The sequence below is a fragment of the Diabrotica virgifera genome, chromosome 7, assembly GCF_917563875.1.
Source record: "Diabrotica virgifera virgifera chromosome 7, PGI_DIABVI_V3a".
Taxonomy (NCBI): domain Eukaryota; kingdom Metazoa; phylum Arthropoda; class Insecta; order Coleoptera; family Chrysomelidae; genus Diabrotica; species Diabrotica virgifera.
The window spans coordinates 88,296,157-88,316,377 of record NC_065449.1 but is presented as its reverse complement, the minus strand read 5'-3'; the positions used below and the strand labels follow the sequence as shown (position 1 = coordinate 88,316,377).

Genomic DNA, 20,221 nt, shown 5'->3' with positions numbered 1-20,221 from the left:
AAAGTTGGAAAATAGTTGTTAACAAAATTAAATAACTAAAGATTACTGTTAGTGAGGTAGATATATGTGTGAAGGATATGATTGTATGATGATTGTATGATATAATATAATAAAATTAAACTATGTGACATAAAGTCTAATTCATCTTTATGTAGTTTTGAAAGGACTGAATGAATTGGAAGTAATGTATCTTGATAGTCTACCAACGTAGAATAGTGAATAAAATAATTAGAATGAGAGCTACCAATATAGGTCAAATTGTGGGTTGGTGTCAGTATGTAAAGAAGAATCTAAATTGAATGAGTATATGAAATAGAAAAGTATGAGATTGATTTCTATTGGTGATAGTGGAGTGAATAGACTGAACTAAATGAAATATATTTAAGTGCAGAACTTTATGAACGTATGTGATTGTAACTGAAATCAAACAAATGAAAAATGTGAAAAAATTTTTATTTTTATTTTAAATTGGGATAAATGGATATTGGAAGTTGCCTGATATGAATGGAAATGAAAAGATAGATGAAAAAAGAAGAATAGTGAATGCAATAAAACTTAAATGTTATAGTCTGAAAGAAGTTTGACTGAATGGGTCGTAATGGATATAGGTGTGCAGTATCCTATTGTTAAGTAAAGTCTAAGAATCTAAAAAGAAAGAAGTGACAGAATGTTACTAAGTAAGGAAAGTGATATATCGTCGGCTTACTGCCAAAACCAACCAACTCCATTTTAAAAGTTTTGGGAAATCTACCTTTTAAACTTTAATTTGAAATTGAAAATCGACTGAATTTAAAAAAATTATTTAATAACTGAAAAATATGTTTGTTATATTTTTCAATTATTAAATCATTATTTGAATTCAGACGATTTTTCATTTCAAATTAAAGTTTAAAAGGTAGATGTCTCAAAACTTTTAAAAATGGAGTTGGTTGGTTTTGGCAGTAAGCCGACGATATATGACAGACCAGAGCGATTGGATGTATGGTGTTTTTTATTATTGTACATCCAATCACTCTGGTCTGTCATATATATCACTTTCCTTACTTAGTAACATTCTGTCACTTCTTTCTTTTTAGATTCTAAGACTTTACTTAACAATAGGATACTGCACACCTATATCCATTACGACCCATTCAGTCAAACTTCTTTCAGACTATAACATTTAAGTTTTATTGCATTCACTATTCTTCTTTTTTCATCTATCTTTTCATTTCCATTCATATCAGGCAACTTCCAATATCCATTTATCCCAATTTAAAATAAAAATTAAAATTTTTTCACATTTTTCATTTGTTTGATTTCAGTTACAATCACATACGTTCATAAAGTTCTGCACTTAAATATATTTCATTTAGTTCAGTCTATTCACTCCACTATCACCAATAGAAATCAATCTCATACTTTTCTATTTCATATACTCATTCAATTTAGATTCTTCTTTACATACTGACACCAACCCACAATTTGACCTATATTGGTAGCTCTCATTCTAATTATTTTATTCACTATTCTACGTTGGTAGACTATCAAGATACATTACTTCCAATTCATTCAGTCCTTTCAAAACTACATAAAGATGAATTAGACTTTATGTCACATAGTTTAATTTTATTATATTATTACATACTTTCATTCATTTCACAATACTATATACAATCATATCCTTCACACATATATCTACCTCACCAACAGTAATCTTTAGTTATTTAATTTTGTTAACAACAAACTGTTGATGGTGGATAGTATCTGTGTAGTTTTATTTTGCAAATTTTGATCGGATGTTGCTGTGACTAGAATGTTGGTATCATCCGCATAACTGATGATGTTAACTCCATTCAATGAATTAGTTACCAAAGCTATATCATTAATATATACTATAAAAAGTAGAGGACCCAATACACTACCCTGAGGGACACCATAATGGATATCCAATGTGTTTGATTCGTTTACAAGTCCATTAGATGTTATCTTTACTTTTTGTCTTCTATTTTCTAGGTAGGAAGTAAACCATTTTAGAACTACACCACGAATACCAATCCTCTCAAGTTTTGTTAGCAACAAATTATGATCCAAAGTATCAAAAGCCTTGGACAAATCGAGAAATAAACCACATGCCTTCTCTCGTCTGTCCAAAGCATCCAACACTAAGCTGACGAAATTTGCAAGAGCTGTAGTTGTAGACTTAGAAGATGTAAAACCATGTTGAAAATTATGCAAGACACTATGCTTTTTTAGGAATGCGTTTATTCTAGTATAAACCAGAGTTTCAATTATCTTTGAAAACACAGATAAGAGACTTATGGGACGGTAGTTGTTAAGGTCATTTTTATCACATGTAATGATGGTTCTCTGAATTTGTATCAAAGTATCTATGGTTAAAATAGCCGGTTTCTAAAACCTTGAACTTTAAATAACACGTACATATCTAGAATTTTATTACAAAGTATTTTTGTTTAATTTACACAAAATAATGCTAACAGTAACGTTAAAATATAAATAATGAGTTTAATAAAAATTTTACTTACTTGGCATTTCAGGAAAATTTTGTGTTTTAATCCATTCTCTGAGTTTTTCTAATAGTTCGAATAGTTCTGTCTCGGTTTTGCCCCAGTGTTTTCTTATCTTGTCTCTGTTTATCACTAGAAGGGGCTCAGATACCCCTTCATCCATAACTTTAATAACACTCATACCTTTTCAACAAATTATCTAATTCTAAATAAAAATAATGGAGGTCATTACTTGAACCTTCCACCGTGGTTCCGGTTTGTAAACAGTTTGATATAAAAATATGCGAAGATATAAATACACGAGACGAAATTCGCTATAGTTTTTTCTGTATGTAATTATATATTTTATGATCGTACTAGGAAATCTATCTGCTAGGAAACTTATACTGAAAGGACGAGCGAAACATTTTACTTTATACTTTGTTTTGTTATCATTATCAGTTGATAAAAGTAATAACAAACTTAACGTCGGTTATTATTTTTTTAATGATTGGCAAATTAAGTTAGAGATTTTTCTTATATCTAGATAATATATAGATATCAGTGTCTAGTCAATACAAAATACAATCTCAATAAATACCTGGCTATTGGATATTAAAATATTATCAATTCTCTATTTATCCTAGAAAACGAGGAATTTAAAAATCGAAAAATTACTGGCCACTATTTTTCAACAGGAATATCTGAAGGGAGATAAGGGAAAGGCATACATACCATCTCGTAAGTATCGAAATTTTTACTGCATCATGTTTTTTTTTATTAACTATCTCTCTCTTCTATGTTCTATGGCAGGGGTGGCCAAACTGTGGCTCGCGAGCCACATGTGGCTCTTTGAAGGATAATTTGTGGCTCTCAATAAATCTACCTGAATTACTTTTAATTTCGTGTTTCAAAATGTCTTAAATTACTGACAACCAATATAAAAGACTAGTGTAACATCAAGAATTAGACAAGGAAACCCCTTATCACCGTTGCTGTTCAATTTGGCCTTAGAATATAAGTAAAGTATCATCTGAGCTGACAGGGCGAATCCACGGATTCGTGCCTTGCGAATCGAGGATCAAAACTATTGTTGGCCTTTGCTGATGATCTAGGTGCAGTCGCTCATTCTACAAGAGACTTGGGAGAGGTGTTTTCACCACTCGACGAAGAAACGGGTAGTCTCTAGTCTGGGGCTTCGAATAAACGAAGAGAAGACATAACTAATGACCACAACTTCGAAGTAGTAAGAGTTTAAATATCTAGGGGCAGTAATCACAGATGATGACCACATAAGTATAAAAAGAGGTCTCTGCAAGGATAGCTGCGTGGGAAAGAGAAAGATTATTAAGATCTACGATGATAAACAGTCAATCTAAATTAAGACTGTACATGTCTATTGATCATCCAATTGTTACATATGGAAGTGAAACATGGACTCTACATCGTACGTGAAAGAAAAGTTCTCAGAATGATATTTGGCCCTCAAACAGAATTGACAGGTGAGCGGAGAAGGCGCAGCAAAGCTGAATTGGTGACTGTATGGTACTGAAAAGCTAAGATAAAATGTGCAGGTCATGTGATAAGATCAGAGGAAGACAGAGTGTGAAAGACAGTGTTTTTTGAGAGACGGGTGAAGGATAATGAAGAATCAAAGTATCCTGAACTAGTAAAAACTGCTTGTAGAGTTATTTGCATATTTGAAACAATTATGTGAAACAATTATGTGAAACATTTTATGTCACTTTAAAATTCGTGAAATCCAAACTCTGAGAGAAAAATTTAATACCTCTTTTACACTTTTTAAATAACTGTTTAATTGCGGCTCGGGAAAAATTTCAAATTTTGAAAAATGTCTCGGACTGTCAAGTAGTTTGGCCACCCCTGTTCTATGGCATTACAGCTTAAGTCGGGCCTCGGGCCCTGATCTCTTCCAGCATCCGCCTCCAAGTATCTCGGTCCCGGGATGCTCTCCTCCAGTTATCCACCTCTTCCTTGGTCTTCCTACTGGTCGACCTCCCACCATAGTTCCACTAAGCGTTCTACTAGTATATATACGATTTCTGTCATTACCGAATCTTATAAAATACCTGCCCAGCGCAATATTTGTATTTTTGCATAGTTTACTATAAAGGGTTGTTTGTAATATTGGTATAACTCGTGGTTGAATCTTATCCTCCATATACCATTGTTCAAATGTCCTCCTTAATATATTTCTTTCAAAAGTATTAACTAATAAGGTTTATTGTCTTTTCTATCATGATCCATGTTTCTACGACATACAGTATGGTTAATGGCAAATGTTTGGAATAAATTCGTTATTTCATAAACCGGCGACTTTAAGGAAAAATCCCGAAACAGGTCGATTTTTATTTTTAAATTACGATATTAAATAAGCAGACAACCTCAGTCCATTTCTATTCAATATGCTAATGGATGAAATAATAGAAGATGTAGAATCGCTACAACTAGGATACAGACTCGGCCACAGTAGAATCAGTATAGTGTGTTATGCAGATGATGCAGCCCTGATTGCAGAGGACGAGGATGACCTACAAAGACAACTTTATCGATTCTATCAAGCATGTCGACGACTCAACATGAACATATCCACGCAGAAAACAAAATGCATTACCATTGCGAAAGACCCAGTTAGATGCAAGCTCGTGGTAGAAGGGAAACCCATAGAACAGCTAAACCAGTTCAAATATCTAGGTGTAGAGTTATCAAATTATCATGACCCAGCCAGAGACCTAAGAGGACAAATTAACAAGGCCGCTGTGTTGTCCGGATGTTTGAGAGATGTGGTCTGGAATAACCCATATATGAGAATGGACAGCAAACTTAGAATTTATAAAACTTGCATCAGACCTGTTATGACCTATGGGATTGAATCAAGAGAAGACACCAATAAAACCAAAAGCATGTTACGAACAGCCGAAATGAAGTCACTAAGAGCAATAGAAGGGAAGACAAGAAGAGATAGAATACGAAACAACATCATCAGGGAACAATGTGGCGTGCAAAATGTAGTCAGATGGGGCAGGCAAAGACGAAGAGAATGGTTCAGTCATGTAAAAAGAATGGAGGAGCACAGACTATGGACCAAGAATTGCGCTAGAAGGAAAACCAGCAGGCAAGTGTCCACCGGGGAGACCACCAAAAAGATGGAGAGATAGCTGGCAGTCTACCTCTCAAGAAATACTTCAACGTCGGAATTAACAGATCGACAGATCTACAACAAGTATAAGAAGAAGAAATTACGATATTTTGGCATATAGGTATATCATACGAGTGATGTCATAAATATGAGCGTGATGACGTAATAGATGATTTTTTTTAAATGAGACTAGTGGTCGCGTGATATCGCATTTGAAAGGTTATTCAATTCTGTATTCAGTAATATAACTATTAACATAATCATTTGTACAGAGTATAAAAAAAAATTAAATTAAATTAATTGACAAAAAAAAAGAATGTATGTAATTTATTTAATTCAAATACATTTTACTGCTGTCAGAAAAGAAACAAAAAATTTTTTTTTGACAAATAAGCATTTTTTCTCGTTTAAATTCCAAAAGACAGGTCGTTGGCGGGAGCTGGTTTAAACATTGAATGCAAGTGAAAAACGATGTTTATTTGTAAAATGAACATTTTTTTTTTGTTTTCTGACAACAGTAAAATGTACGTCTTGTCGAATCGAAAAATGAAATCCACGTATTGAAAAAACGTACGTTTTGTCAAACGTTTTGCATGACACACAAAACGTACAATAAGACGTAGCGTGAAAACGAGCCTTTTAGTTCTGGATCCCACGTATGAAAAAAAGTTGATTAATAGCAAGCTGAAAATTTGTTAATAGCTTAAGGGTGTCTAGTCGGATAAACTTTGATATATGGGAACACTGGAACAGGGGCAGTTTTAATTGTGGAACAGGTTAAAAATTTGGAACGGTCAGACCACGAAAACGGCACATTTATTTTGTCCGACAGAACAGACTTAAACTCTCCGAACAGAGATTAAACTCTCTTGCAAAAATCAGACTGCTATTTATCACCTGTCATAATCCCTGTCATTTGACATATTCTGCATGTTCCACTCATTAAAACGTCCATTTGGTGATAAATAGCAGTTTGATTTTTGCATGAGAGTTTAATCTCTGTTCGGAGAGTTTAAGTCTGTTCTGTCGGACACAATACATGTGCCGTTTTCGTGGTCTGACCGTTCTAAATTTTTAACCTGTTCCACCATTAAAACTTCCCCTGTTCCAGTGTTCCCATATATCAAAGTTTGTCCGACTAGACACCCTTAAGTTATTAACAAATTTTCAGCTTTCTATTAATCAACTTTTTTTCACACGCGGGTTCCAGACCTATTTACCATGACATACTCCAATGTCTATCTTATCAACATTGCGCCCCGTATCAATTACAATGCAATCAAAATAATAGGTTTTCTTTCTTATTATTATTGTTGTTTTGTTTCAATATGTGGGTCACTGTAAATTATATACTATAAATATTCCTTGTCGATAAAAGTTAACACTCACATCAGTATTTTTTAAATTACAAATATTTACAAATAATGCAAATGGTTAATTTTGTTGTTGTCTGCATCTGCATACTTTCCTATTCAATGTTTTTGAGATGTTTGAAAAGGTGTTAGGCGTGGATCCCACATACCAAAAAAAAGTTGATTAATAGCAAGCTGAAAATTTGTTAATAGTTTAACGGTATCTAGTCGGACAAACTTTGATGTACGGGAACACTGGAATAGGGGAAGTTTTAACTGTTGAACAGTTTAAAAATTTGGAACGTCAGATTACGAAAACGTATTATGTATTTTGTCGGACAGAACATCCAATTGATTTGTTACCCTTTCATTAAACTCTCATGCAAAAATCAAAGTGCTATTGCTAACCAACATGATTCCTGTCATTTGACATGTCCTTCGTGTTCCACTCATTAAAATGCCCAGTTGGTGATAAACACCAGTCTGATTATTGCATGAAATGGTAACAAATCAATTGGAAGTTCTGTCTGACAATATACAGGGAACGTTTTCGTAGTCTGACGTTCCGAAATTTTAACCTGTTCCACAATTAAAACTTCCCCTGTTCCATTGGTCCCATACATCAAAGTTTGTCCGACTAGACACCGTTAAGCTATTAACAAATTTTCAGCTTGCTATTAATCAACTTTTTTTGGTACGCGGGATCCAGGTCTACGTATGGGTATGTGACACAACCCACATAACAATGATGTTCGCATCATGTTCAAAGCATATACTACCAACATTCGACAGAGTATATTCTTTTTAGTACATGCGTAGTACAAGCACAGCATGTACCCTAAAAAACATTCTTATTGTCATGTTCTTTGCATATACTTTAAAGAATATTCTCATTCCGAATATACTGAGCAAATTCGTGTACGTAGTATCTCAGTATATTCGTAAAAGTGTATTATTGGAATAACCTTCATCGAATATACATTAAAAGTATGTGCTTAACACATACTTGTACGTATGTACTTCTAAAATATCTTAAAAAGAATATGTATGTACAGGAAGAATAATGTTAGCCTTATAGATTATCAACTTATTATTTTTAGAATAATTAATAAAATTTATCTATGTAGGTGTCCCCGACGAATTCATTTCTTAAAATTGTTTTAATTGTGGTATGGTAAAAAAGTTTAAAAATTAATTTGTATTAAAGAAAAAAAATTTTCGTTTTCATAATTGAAATGAATTTACCATTTTGATTTTACCATGAGTATATTTACATCGTTGGAATTTATTAGGTACATGCAATTGCTGTTTATAAAAGAATACACCATTACCAGATCGTAAAAGATCGGAATAATGCAAACGGAATAACGGAAATGACCCTTCTCATTCTACCTGCATAGTTGTCCAGAAAGCCGCTGCGCATTCCTAGCGGATAAATTTTCTGATTCGGATTTTTTCACAATCTTACTTAAAAAGGACCCCTTTTAACAAATTTGCATGTTACCAGGACCAAAAGCTGGTCAAAAATTTTTTAAACGTTTTTTTTTTTGTTTTTTTTTTCTAAAATTATTTTTTTTGCATGGAAAAAAGTTTTTTAGGTTTTTTGGATCATTCCAAACAGAAAAGATCTTTAGTGACTTTTCTTTAAAAATGATAGTTTTTGGCATATAAGCGATTAAAAATTGAAAAATTGTGAAATCCGCCATTTTTAACCCTCAAAAACTATGTGAAAAACTGAAAATTTGAATGTTGGCAAGGTAGGTAGATATTCTTTAAACATCGATTGATGAAATCCCGAAGAGTTTTTTGCAATATAATATTCAAAACTCCTTTGTTTTTTAATTGCTAATCAAGCGTGCGCGACACTATTTTCCACCGACAGTATGATGCAAATGAAAGGAATAAATTCGTTATTTCGTAAACCGGCGACTTTAAGGAAAAATACCGAAACAGGTCGATTTTTATTTTTAAGTTATGATATTGTGGCATATATGGTATACTAGTGACGTCATCCGTCTGGGCGTGATGACGTAATCGATGATTTTTTTAAATGAGAATAGGGGTCGTGTGGTAGCTCATTTGAAAGGTTTTTCAATTTTCTATTCATAATGTAAACATTTACATAATTATTTATACAGGGTGTCCTTCTACTTCTTTTTTTGTCAAATAATTTAATTTAATAAAAATTTTTTGGACATACTGTGTAAATAACTATGTAAATGTTTATATTACTGAATAGAGAATTGAAGAACCTTTCAAATGAGCTAGCACACGACCCCTATTCTCATTTAAAAAATCATCGATTACGTCATAACTTCCAGATGGATGACGTCACTAGTATACCATATATGCCACAATATCATAACTTAAAAATAAAAATCGGTTTGTTTCGCGATTTTTCCTTAAAGTCGCCGGTTTACGAAATAACGAATTTATTCCTTTCATTTGCACCATACTGTCGGTGGAAAATAGTGTTGCGCACGCTTGATTAGCAATTAAAAAACAAAGGAGTTTTGAATATTGTATTGCAAAAAACTCTTCGGGATTTCATCAACTGATGTTTATAGAATATCTACCTACCTTGGTACCATTCAAATTTTCAGTTTTTCACATAGCTTTTGAGGGTTAAAAATTGCCGATTTCGCAATTTTTCAATTTTTAATCGCTTATAAGTATGTCAAAAACTATCATTTTTAGAGAAAAGTCACTAATGACCTTTTCTGTTTGGAATGATCCAAAAAAACCTAAAAATACTTTTTTCATGCAAAAAAAAATAATTTTAGGAAAAAAACAAAAAAAAAACGTTTAAAAAATTTTTGACCACCTTTTGGTCCTGGCAACATGCAAATTTGTTAAAAGGAGTCCTTTTTGAATAAGATTGTGCAAAAAATCCGAATCAGAATATTTTTCCTAGCGGATGCGCAGTGGCTTTCTGGACTATAATAATTAACCAAGGTTTTATGAAAATAAAAACGCAAACACAAACATTAAACAGGCACAAGGCACAGTGCACAGGCATTTGTATTTGTATCCAATCTATGCTTGATGCTGTTAGAAGGAAGACGAACGACAAAGTATACTAGGAACTAGGACTAGGAACATACATAATCTGTTTATTTTGTTTGTGGTGCTTGAAAATATTAAATTCATTTTGGTAACTCAATATTACTTAAATAGTAGATAAGTACCCACAAAATATATAAATTTTAGTTATAGTTTAGTTTCACTAAATATTATAAATATAATATTTATATCTAGGTATTAAATTTATATATTCAGCATGTTTATTTTGATATGCACATAATACCTAAATATAATATATACTTACCTGCTATATAATATTTATTCAAATAACTAAAATTTGTATGTACCTACTTACTTTTTAGGTAATGTTGTCAAATGTACTAATTACATTCTCGTATGTAATTTGAATATGTAAATATGATACTTGGTACAACCTAGGATGAGATTACTTGATGCTGAAAACATACTTCTCAGCAATATAGCACTTGCTTGGAATATTTTTAAAAGTATATTCTTGCCACATACTAAAAAGATGTGCGGTAGTGTATTCTAAGTATATAAATAGAAGGTTTATAGCACTTGCTTGGAATGTTCTAAAAAGTATATTCTTGGTATATACTGAAAAGAAGTGCGGTAGTACATTCTAAGTATATATATAGAACGTTTAAATACTGTAATGTAGTATATACTCAGCATCTGCCCTGCACATTCGTAATGGTAATTACGCATATTCTCAGTATATACTTTTTCTGAAAAATATGTTCTCTGAAGCTACTAAGAACATGAAATTGTTATGTGGGAAATAAACAGTGAGCACGTAAAGGTTGGAATAAATTCATTTTCTCGAGATTGCACGATTTTGGAAAAAAATCCTGTAACAGGTCAATTTTTATTTTTAAATTACGACTTTTTGGAATATATATTAAACTAGTGACGTCACCCATCTGGATGTGATGACGTCATCGATGATTTTTTTAAATGAAAATAGGGATCGTGTGATAGCTCATTTGAAAGGTAATTTAATTCTATATTCAGTAATATTAACATTAACATAATTATTTATACAGGGTGCCCAAAAAAAAATTTTGAATTAAATTTATTGACACAAAAAGAAGAATGTGTGTAGTTTATTTAATTCAAAATTCATTTTACTGCTATCAGAAAACAGGAAAAAATGTTTATTTGGCAAATAAATATTGTTTTTTGCTTAAATTCAATATTAAAGCAGCCACCAACCAGCTCGTGACAGTTTGAACATTTAATTTAAGCGAGAAGCCATGATTATTTTTCAAATAAACATTTTTTTTCTGTTTTTTAAAGCAGTAAAATGTATTTTCAATTAAATAAATTACATAGAGTCTTCTTTTTATGTCACTAAATTTTATAAAAACAAATTTTTTTGGCACCCTGTATAAATAGATATGTTAATGTTTATATTACTGAATAGAGAATTGAACTACCTTTCTAATGAGCTATCACACGACCCCTATTCTCATTTAAAAAAAATCATCGATGACGTCATCAAGCCCAGATGGGTGACGTCACTAGTATGATATATATGTCAAAAAGTCGTAATTTAAAAATAAAAATCGACCTGTTTCGGGATTTTTTTTCAAAATCGCCCATTTACGAGAAAATGAATTTATTCCAATCTTTACGTGCTCACGATAAAGAACATTTTGAGTATTTAAAGTTCATGATTTTATCTGAAAAGTTTACTGTGTTCACACAGGTTTTTAAAAAGAAAATGTCAACTGGGCCGGCTTGGTTTAGAGATTCTCTAAAAAGATATCTAGAGATTTGTTTCAGAATTTCTGAGGGTGACTAAACTGCAAGGACAAGAGGCTTTAATAAAGAGGCAGGCGCCAAGTTTTTTGACTTTTAAATGAAATACAAAATGAAAATAACGTCAATCCTATTAAAGAATATAATATGCATGATAGACGAGCGGCACACCCCCAAAATATGCTCATTTCTCGAGATACTGGCCAGGGAGAGGTGAATGGCAAATTTTAGTCATACTGTATGTTTTTGATGGTGCTGAAAACGAAAATGAGGTTTATTTTGAATTTTATGTGGGGGAACATTGTCAAAATCGAAATTTTACCCTAAAAATAAAAAAAAATGAAATCACGTTTTTTGCGTTTACCTCGTTACAATTCTGTTCTATTTTAATATTTTTTTCTGAAATTTTTACAGTATATAGTTCTATCATTTTTGAAATCAACGGTACCTGTATCCATCTTTCAGTCTTATTCTGATAAAGGTTATGAATTTTTTAAAGTAAAATCAGCAGTGAAGTAGAGGAAGTAAAGAAACACATACGTACTCATAATCATTTAATTTAATTCGACGACCGGTTTCGATCTCTACAATATACAGATCATCGTGAGGTCGGCGTTACAAGTGATTAAATGATGCCGTTACAAGGGATGATTTTTGTACGTTCATCAGTAACATGTTTAAACGTCCAGATTATGCTAGTAGGATAACTAGGTAAAGGACTGGGTAGGCGGATATGCTTCGTAGGTCAAAACACAGTGTATTGGAATGGATCCTGAAGGCAGATGTGTGATGTGAAACAAAAGATAGATGTATTAGTTATGAGAAAGAAAACGTTCGGATGGAACTGTTCGTAAATGCAGCTAAAGTGTTAATTAACTCTGTGTATGCACTTGTACGATTGTAATGTCTTTGATGTGTTGAGCTGAGGGCAGAGGTCGAAGTAAGGAAAAGACAAATAGGAATCAATTGTTAGATTGTATTGTTCCCAGTCAAAGGACAAAGGGATGTCAGTTAGTTTGTATCACTGTAGGTGCCTGACATTAGAAAATCTTTTAAATGTGTAGAGAAATACAGGAAAAATTAATTAATTAGATAAAGGAAAGTCAAGTTGAAATATTGGTTAAAAACTGGAAATTAATAAAGGTGCTCTGAAAAAAGGGGGATTGTTTAAGCTATTGGATGATGGTGTATGTTCAGAAAAGTAATGAATCAATAATAACAGGGTGCAGGCACTTACATTGAGAAATTTAAAATAAATAAATTAACATAATACAAAACACATAGGATTTATCACAACTACACAGACGAGACAATAAATGGTTTAAAATTGGTAAGGCGTAGCACTACATTTATTAAATTCATTGAAATAATTGGTATCATAAGATCTCAAACTTGGTTTTTGTGTTTAATTTGAAAGGGAACACTGACATGCGCAGATTTGTGCATTGCATAATACAACTTCGTCATCAAAATACCCCGTTAGAGGTGAAAATACTTCCACTTCCAAATTCCGCATCTAGTATGTGCAATGTGAAAGCAATGACATCATCATATTGCCATTATCTCTAGAGTATTCCATAGCTTCGGCAAACTTGTGTGTTTAATAGCCATGAAGCCATATTAGGAGCTTACTTTTAACGTTGATTGATATATTATTATATCAATATAATTTTTCAATCAACGCTTTTAAATAAGTACTGTGAATGTTGTTGAAAATGCTTCGGTATATATGAGAAGGACGGTGTCAGATTTCATGTATTCAAATTCATTGTAAAGAGAATGTGTTCCATATGGGTCGTCTTGAAAAAATAATTCATTCCTTCTTTTGCAAGTTAATATTATTGATGGAGGAATGACTTGATCATTTACACAGAGAACAACGTTGACATTTTGTCCCCTTTCAGCGATGGCTAGGAAACGTTTCCGCCCTTTATGTGCTAAAATTTTGGCCAATGTGTATGAATCTAGACACCGGACTCATAGGCAAGCGGCAGGAACCCCCAAAATGACCAGGAACTGACCACGGAGAGGTGAATGGTCAATTTTAAAGATACTGTATGTTTTTGATGGTGCTGAATACGAAAATGATATTTATTTTGAATTTTATGTGGGGGGACATTGTCAAAATCGCAATTTTACCCTAAAAATAAACAAAAATGAAATCACGTTTTTTTGCGTGTACCTTGTTACAACTCTGTTCTATTTTAATATTTTTTCTGAAATTTTTACAGTACCTATATGTATAATTCTATCATTTCTGAAATCAACGGTATCTACCCATTTCAAGCTTTCAGTCTTATTCTGATAAATGTTATGAATTTTTTAAAGTAAAATGCGCAGATTTGTGCGTTGCAAAGTTTAATCGCAAAAGTTGAGTAACGAAATTTGAAGTTTAGCTTTTTGTTCACGTTTATGTTAAAACATAGAGTAGAAAGAAGTCTTCTGGAAAGTTCTGAATCAAAATGTTTTATAGAAAAAAAATAGTGCAACTTTTAATATAGACATTATAAATCCCCAAAATAACGCTTATTTTTCAAGATACTGATTATGGGTGGTGAATGGCTATTTTGGCCTTACATTATGTTTTTGACGTTGTTGAAAATGAAATTTATTTTAAATTTTAGGTGGGGGAATATTGTCAAAATCGCAATTTTACCCTAAGCATAAAAAAATTAAATCACGTTTTTTGCGCTTAGCTCGCTACAACTCTGTTCCATTTTAATATTTTTTTTTCTAAGCATTGTACAATATATGTTGCTCACCTTTCTAAAGACAATGGTACATACCTGCTTCAAGCTTTTAGTTATATTATAATAAAAGTTATGAATTTTTTAAAGTAAAAGGTACAGATTCGTGAATTGTAAAGTTTAATCGCAGAAGTTGACAAACAAAATTTAAAATTTAGATTTTTAATTGCATTCTTGTTAAAACGTAGAGTACAAAGAAATTCTCTGGAAAGGTTTAGATCAAAATGTTTTATAAAAAACAATGGTGCAACTTTTAACATCGACGTTATAAATCCCCAAAATACCGCTAATTTTTCAAGATACTGCTCATGGGTGGTGAATGGATAATTTTGGTCTTACTTTATGTTTTTGATGGTGCTGAAAACGAAAATGAAATTTATTTTGAAATTTAGGTGTGAGCACATTGTCATAATCGCAATTTTACCATAAAATTAAAAAAAAATAAAACCACGTTTGTTTAATTAAGAGTTACACCATTTTTTTTTCTATAACATATCTAGATCTAAAACTCACCAAAAAATTCTTTGGACTCTATAGTTTAACATAAACGTGATCAAATAGATAAATTTTAAATTTTATCACTTAATTTTTGCGATTTAACTTTGCAATTCACGAATCTGCACCTTTCATTTTAAAAAATTCATAACTTTTATGAGAAAAAGACTGAAAGCCTACAACAATCTTCATAGTCATCATAATAGTCAGAAAAATATGCTGTAAAAATTTTAGAAAAAAAAATATTAAAATGGAACAGAGTTGTAGCCAGTTATACCATGATTTCATTTTTTTTTTTCATTTTTAGGTTAAAATTGCGATTTTGACAATGTTCTCTCACATTAAAATTCAAAATAAACCTCATTTTCATTTTCAGCACCATCCAAAACATAAAGTAAGACAAAAATTAGTCATTCACCGCCCATGGTCAGTATCTCGAAAAATAAGATTTATTTTGGGGATGTATAACGTCTATATTAAAAGTTGCACCATATTTTTTCTATAAAACATTTTGATCTAAAGCTTTCCAAAAAAATTCCTTGTACACTATATTTTCATATAATCGTGATTAGAAAGCTAAATTTCAAATTTTGTCACTCAACTTTTGCGATTAATCTTTGCAATTCACGAATCTGCACCTTGTACTTTAAAAAATTCATAGCTCTTACTAGAATAAGACTAAAAGATTGAAACAGATACCATTGTCTTCAGAAAAGTGAGCAACATATACTGCATATACTGTATAAATATTTAAAAAAAATATTAAAATGGACCAGAGTTGTAGCGAGTTAAACGCAAAAAACGTGATTTTTTTTTATTTTAAGGGTAAAATTGCGATTTAGACAATATTCTCCCGCCGAAAATTTAAAATAAATATCATTTTCGTTTTCAACACCGTCAAAAACATAATGAAAGATTAAAATTAGCCATTCACTCAACTTTTGCGATTAAACTTTGCAATGCACAAATCTTCACTTTTTACTTTAAAAAATTCAGAACCTTTCTCAGAATAAGACAGAAAGGTTGAAACAGAAATGTAAAAACTATATACTGTAAAAAATTCAGAAAAAAAATATTAAAATGGAACAGAGTTGTAGCGAGGTAAACGCAAAAAACGTGATTTCATTTTTTTTATTTTTAGGGTAAAATTGCGATTTTGACAATGTCCCCCCACATAATATTCAAAATAAACCTCATTCTCGTTTTCAGCACCATCAAAAACATACAATATGACTAAAATTGACCATTCGCCTCTCCGTGGTCAGTACCTGGTCATTTTGGGGGTGCCTGCCGCTAGCCTATGAACCCGGTGTCTAGATTCATACATGTTGGCCAAAATTTTAGCACATAAAGGGCAGAAACTTTTCCTAGCAAACGCTGAAAGGGGACAAAATGCCAACGATGTTCTATGTGTAAATGCTACGGATCAAGTCCAGTAATCATATTAACTTGTAAAATAAGGAATGAATTATTTTTTCAAGTCGACCCATATGGAACACATTCTCTTTACAATGACTTTGAATACATGAAATCTGACACCGTTGTTCTCGTATTTACCGAAGCATTTTCAACTACGTTCACAGTATTTAATTAAAAGCGTTGATTGAAATATTATATTGATATAATAATATATTAATCAATGTTAAAAGTAAGCTCCTAATATGGCTTCATGGCTATTCAACACACAAGTTTGACGAAGCTATAGAATACTGTAGTAGAGATAATGGCAATATGATGATGTCATTGCTTTCACATTTCACACACTAGATGCGGAATTTGGAAGTGGAAGTATTTTCACCTCTAATGGGATATTTCGATGAGGAAGTTGTGTTATGGCTTAAAATAAATATTGGAAAAGTTGTAACTTTGTATAACATAGCTGATTTGTTTGTAAGCGCGTATCTGGTTACGAGACAACAGGGATTTGTCCTTTTAATCCGAAAATATTCCCACATTGGAAATTGAAACCATCGTTCCAGTAGATACAAATATATATGAGTGAAAATAATTTCGACCACGATTCCAGTATTATGTTAACCGAGGTACAATAATGCCAAGCGGCGCCGCTAGGAGAACATTCCAATAATGCGTCGCAGATTACTTTAATGAAACCATTTTGTAGTCTATAACCGAGTAAAAGGTATGACAAAAAAGAAAATAATCGTTTTCGTTTTGATTCAATTCGAGTCTCTTGCCTAAAAATCTATATATCTATAGTGGAAAATGAAACCGTTCGAATCAGTGGAATCAGACGAGACGAGTCAGATGAATGGGAAGCAAGTGGACGATCCTCACATATCAGTATTTTTGGAAAAACTCCGGGGGATTATTGGAAAATGAAACACTATCCACTGCAACTTAAAATAAGGAAGTTGTTGCCAGAGCCGGATTTAAGCCTGTGGGGGCCCCTGGGCAGAATTGGTGTGGGGGCCCTACCTCCTACCATTAAAAAATATTGATCTATTGTACTTTTATAAATATAATTTTAAATAATAAAAAGTACAAGAGCTGTAACTTGTTACAGTAAAATATTAAAAATAATAGTAAGATGTATGGTTAAAGTCCGGGAACTTTTCGAGATATTTTAATTGAAAATTTCTTGATTATGTGGGACATAAGCTGCATTTAGACATCGTGGCCAATGCTTATTGTAGAGAGATGAGTCAAACACTCTTGGCCCATCATAGACCGAAGTTGATTTTTAATTAACTTAAATTTTAAGAATGATCTCTAACCACTGCAGTTAGTTAGCATCAGAACTAAATATTAACAAAGTGTCACCTCAACATTTGGAAAAGCATCATTCATATTCTTTTTTTTTTTTAGCAGTTGGTACATTTGAAATTCTTTACTTATATTTGATGAGCTGATTTCCTCTTTAAATGAATTGAAGAATCTTACAAACTGTACCAGATGGACATATGTATTATAAGTTCTCATTGCTATAAATGTTGGTAAGCTTTAGTGAGTGAGCTTCAATTTCATTCAGAGTTAAATTTTCCAATTTTCCAAAATGATGTAAAAATCCAAAATTGGAATGGATGGAATCATATGCAGAAAGCCTCCGACTTAGACGTAATCTATAATAGCGATAATATTTTGAGTTCTAAACTTTCCCGATGTTTTCATATCTTTCGAAATTGTCACGTCTTGACTGTAAAATTTGTATAAGTGATCTAAGTGCTGCCACTCCTGAATTAAGGTCAATATTTGGATCTTGAAGAATACGACTTGTGCTGTTTGTCCTCCCTGATATCCTCTCTGTTTCTAGTAAACACATTCGATTATAGGTGCAACAAACCATTTGCAATGAGTTTTAAATTGTTGCTCATAGTCTTCCGAAATTTTGGATAATGCTCCTCTAATCTGATTATAACCTTTAACTAATTCTTTTGCGGCATTACCTCCATGACCATCTAGTAGTATTTGCTCTTTTAGGAACAATAATATTTTTGGCACGGTCTGTATTGCTGTCGCTTTAAGACGCAGCTTTTAAACATTCTTAAGTTGTATCTATATGTAGAGGAAGTGAAAAATACATATAGCTAGTTCTTCTAAGAAATTAAAGAATGCGGTGCTATGCTAATGCATGATAACACTCAGTTGCAGCTTTTGAAACTAAATTTAGAGAGTGGGCGACACAAGGAATCCACAACTCCAAGATATTAAGGTACGTATCCATACGTGGGTGCTCCGTGCTCGGTGTAGCAGCTCCACATAGTGGATACGTTGGTGATCGCCAAACAGTGATTTAATCAGTTTGCTGTTTATATGTAGGGGAGCGCATGCCGTATCCATTTAAGCAGCTACACCGAGCACGGAGCACCCACGTATGGATATGTACCTTTTTGTTCTATAATTGCAGCCTGAACACCATTGTATTTTCCACTGATAACTGACGCATTAACGTAGGACGGTCTCCTGCAGTTTTTCAGATCGATATCATGTTCTTGCAAAAATGTCATTAGATAATTAAATACAGTGCGGTGGAATAAGTGTTGCCCCCCCTTGTTAACTTGTTTATTTTAAGAGTATAAGCAAAACGCTTAGACAGGTCGATTTTTAAACTAATCATAGTATACTGTAGCATCAACGTTTCGAACTTTACGCGATCCCTCTTCAGGTGACAGCCATAACTTTGATTTTTTTAAATGGTAAAGTACATCATGTGACACCTCATTTAACAGCTTTTGAAATACTGATTTCAAAAATGTATAATACTTTAATCCTTTTTGAGATCGTAGGCGCAAAATTTCGGTCGAACTCTTTTTAAACGCATTTATTTTTTTCGAATTCTGAAAAGACTAATAAGTATTTTTGAAAAATTCAAACGCAGAATGAAAGATTAGATTATTACAGAGGGCCGACAGTCCTTATGAAAAAGTTTCTTTTGAGTGATATATTTGAAATTAAAAATCACTAAATTTTCTCTTTTTTTCACCACTGTGACGTATTAAAATAGACATTTTAGGAGTTCTCAGGGACTTTGGACCATTGAGAATACTCTAATATTTCATTCTGCGTTTAAATTTTTCAAAAATATTTATTAGTTTTTTCAGGATTCGAAAAAAATGATTGCATTTAGAAAGAATTCGACAGAAATTTTTCGCCTACGCTCACAAACAGGATTTAAGTATTATACATTTTTGAAATCAGTATTTTAAGAGCTTTTAAATGAGGTGTCACTTGGTGTACTTTCCCATTTAAAAAAATCAAAGTTATGGATGTCACCTGAAGAGGGATCGCGTAAAGTTCGAAACGTTGATGCTACAATATACTATGGTTAGTTTAAAAATCGACCTGTCCAAGCGTTTTGCTTATATTCTTAAAATAAACAAGGTTAACAGGGGGGGCAACACTTATTCCACCGCACTGTATATCTTCTGCTTTATGACGGCGAAATATCACAGTTAATTGATTTGTATGAACTGAATATTTTGACTTCTTAATCCTTGAAACTACTTCATTTAATACGTTTTGTCCCATCAGATGTACAATTTCCTCACATATGGTTGATGAAAGATAGTTGACATGTCCGCTTCCAGGATTTGAATATTTATTAAAATATGGTGCTTCAAAAATTGATCATATTCAGGTAATAACTGGAGTATCTTCAAATAATTTTCATTTTGTGATAAACTCGACAACTCCTTTTCGCTGCGAAATGATAAA

The 20,221-nt window shown here is 32.3% G+C and overlaps 1 protein-coding gene across 1 annotated transcript in view; it reads right to left on the bottom strand.

Annotated features, from left to right (window-relative positions):
• The window catches only part of LOC114334873 (alpha-tocopherol transfer protein-like), a 100,047-nt gene extending 97,145 nt beyond the window's left edge, over positions 1-2,902 (bottom strand). Inside the window, exon 1 of the mRNA XM_028284991.2 lies at positions 2,526-2,902. Coding sequence (XP_028140792.1) covers positions 2,526-2,688 — 163 coding nt within the window. The 5' untranslated portion in view covers positions 2,689-2,902. The remainder of the gene's footprint in view (positions 1-2,525) is intronic.
• Positions 2,903-20,221: the final 17,319 nt, after the last annotated feature.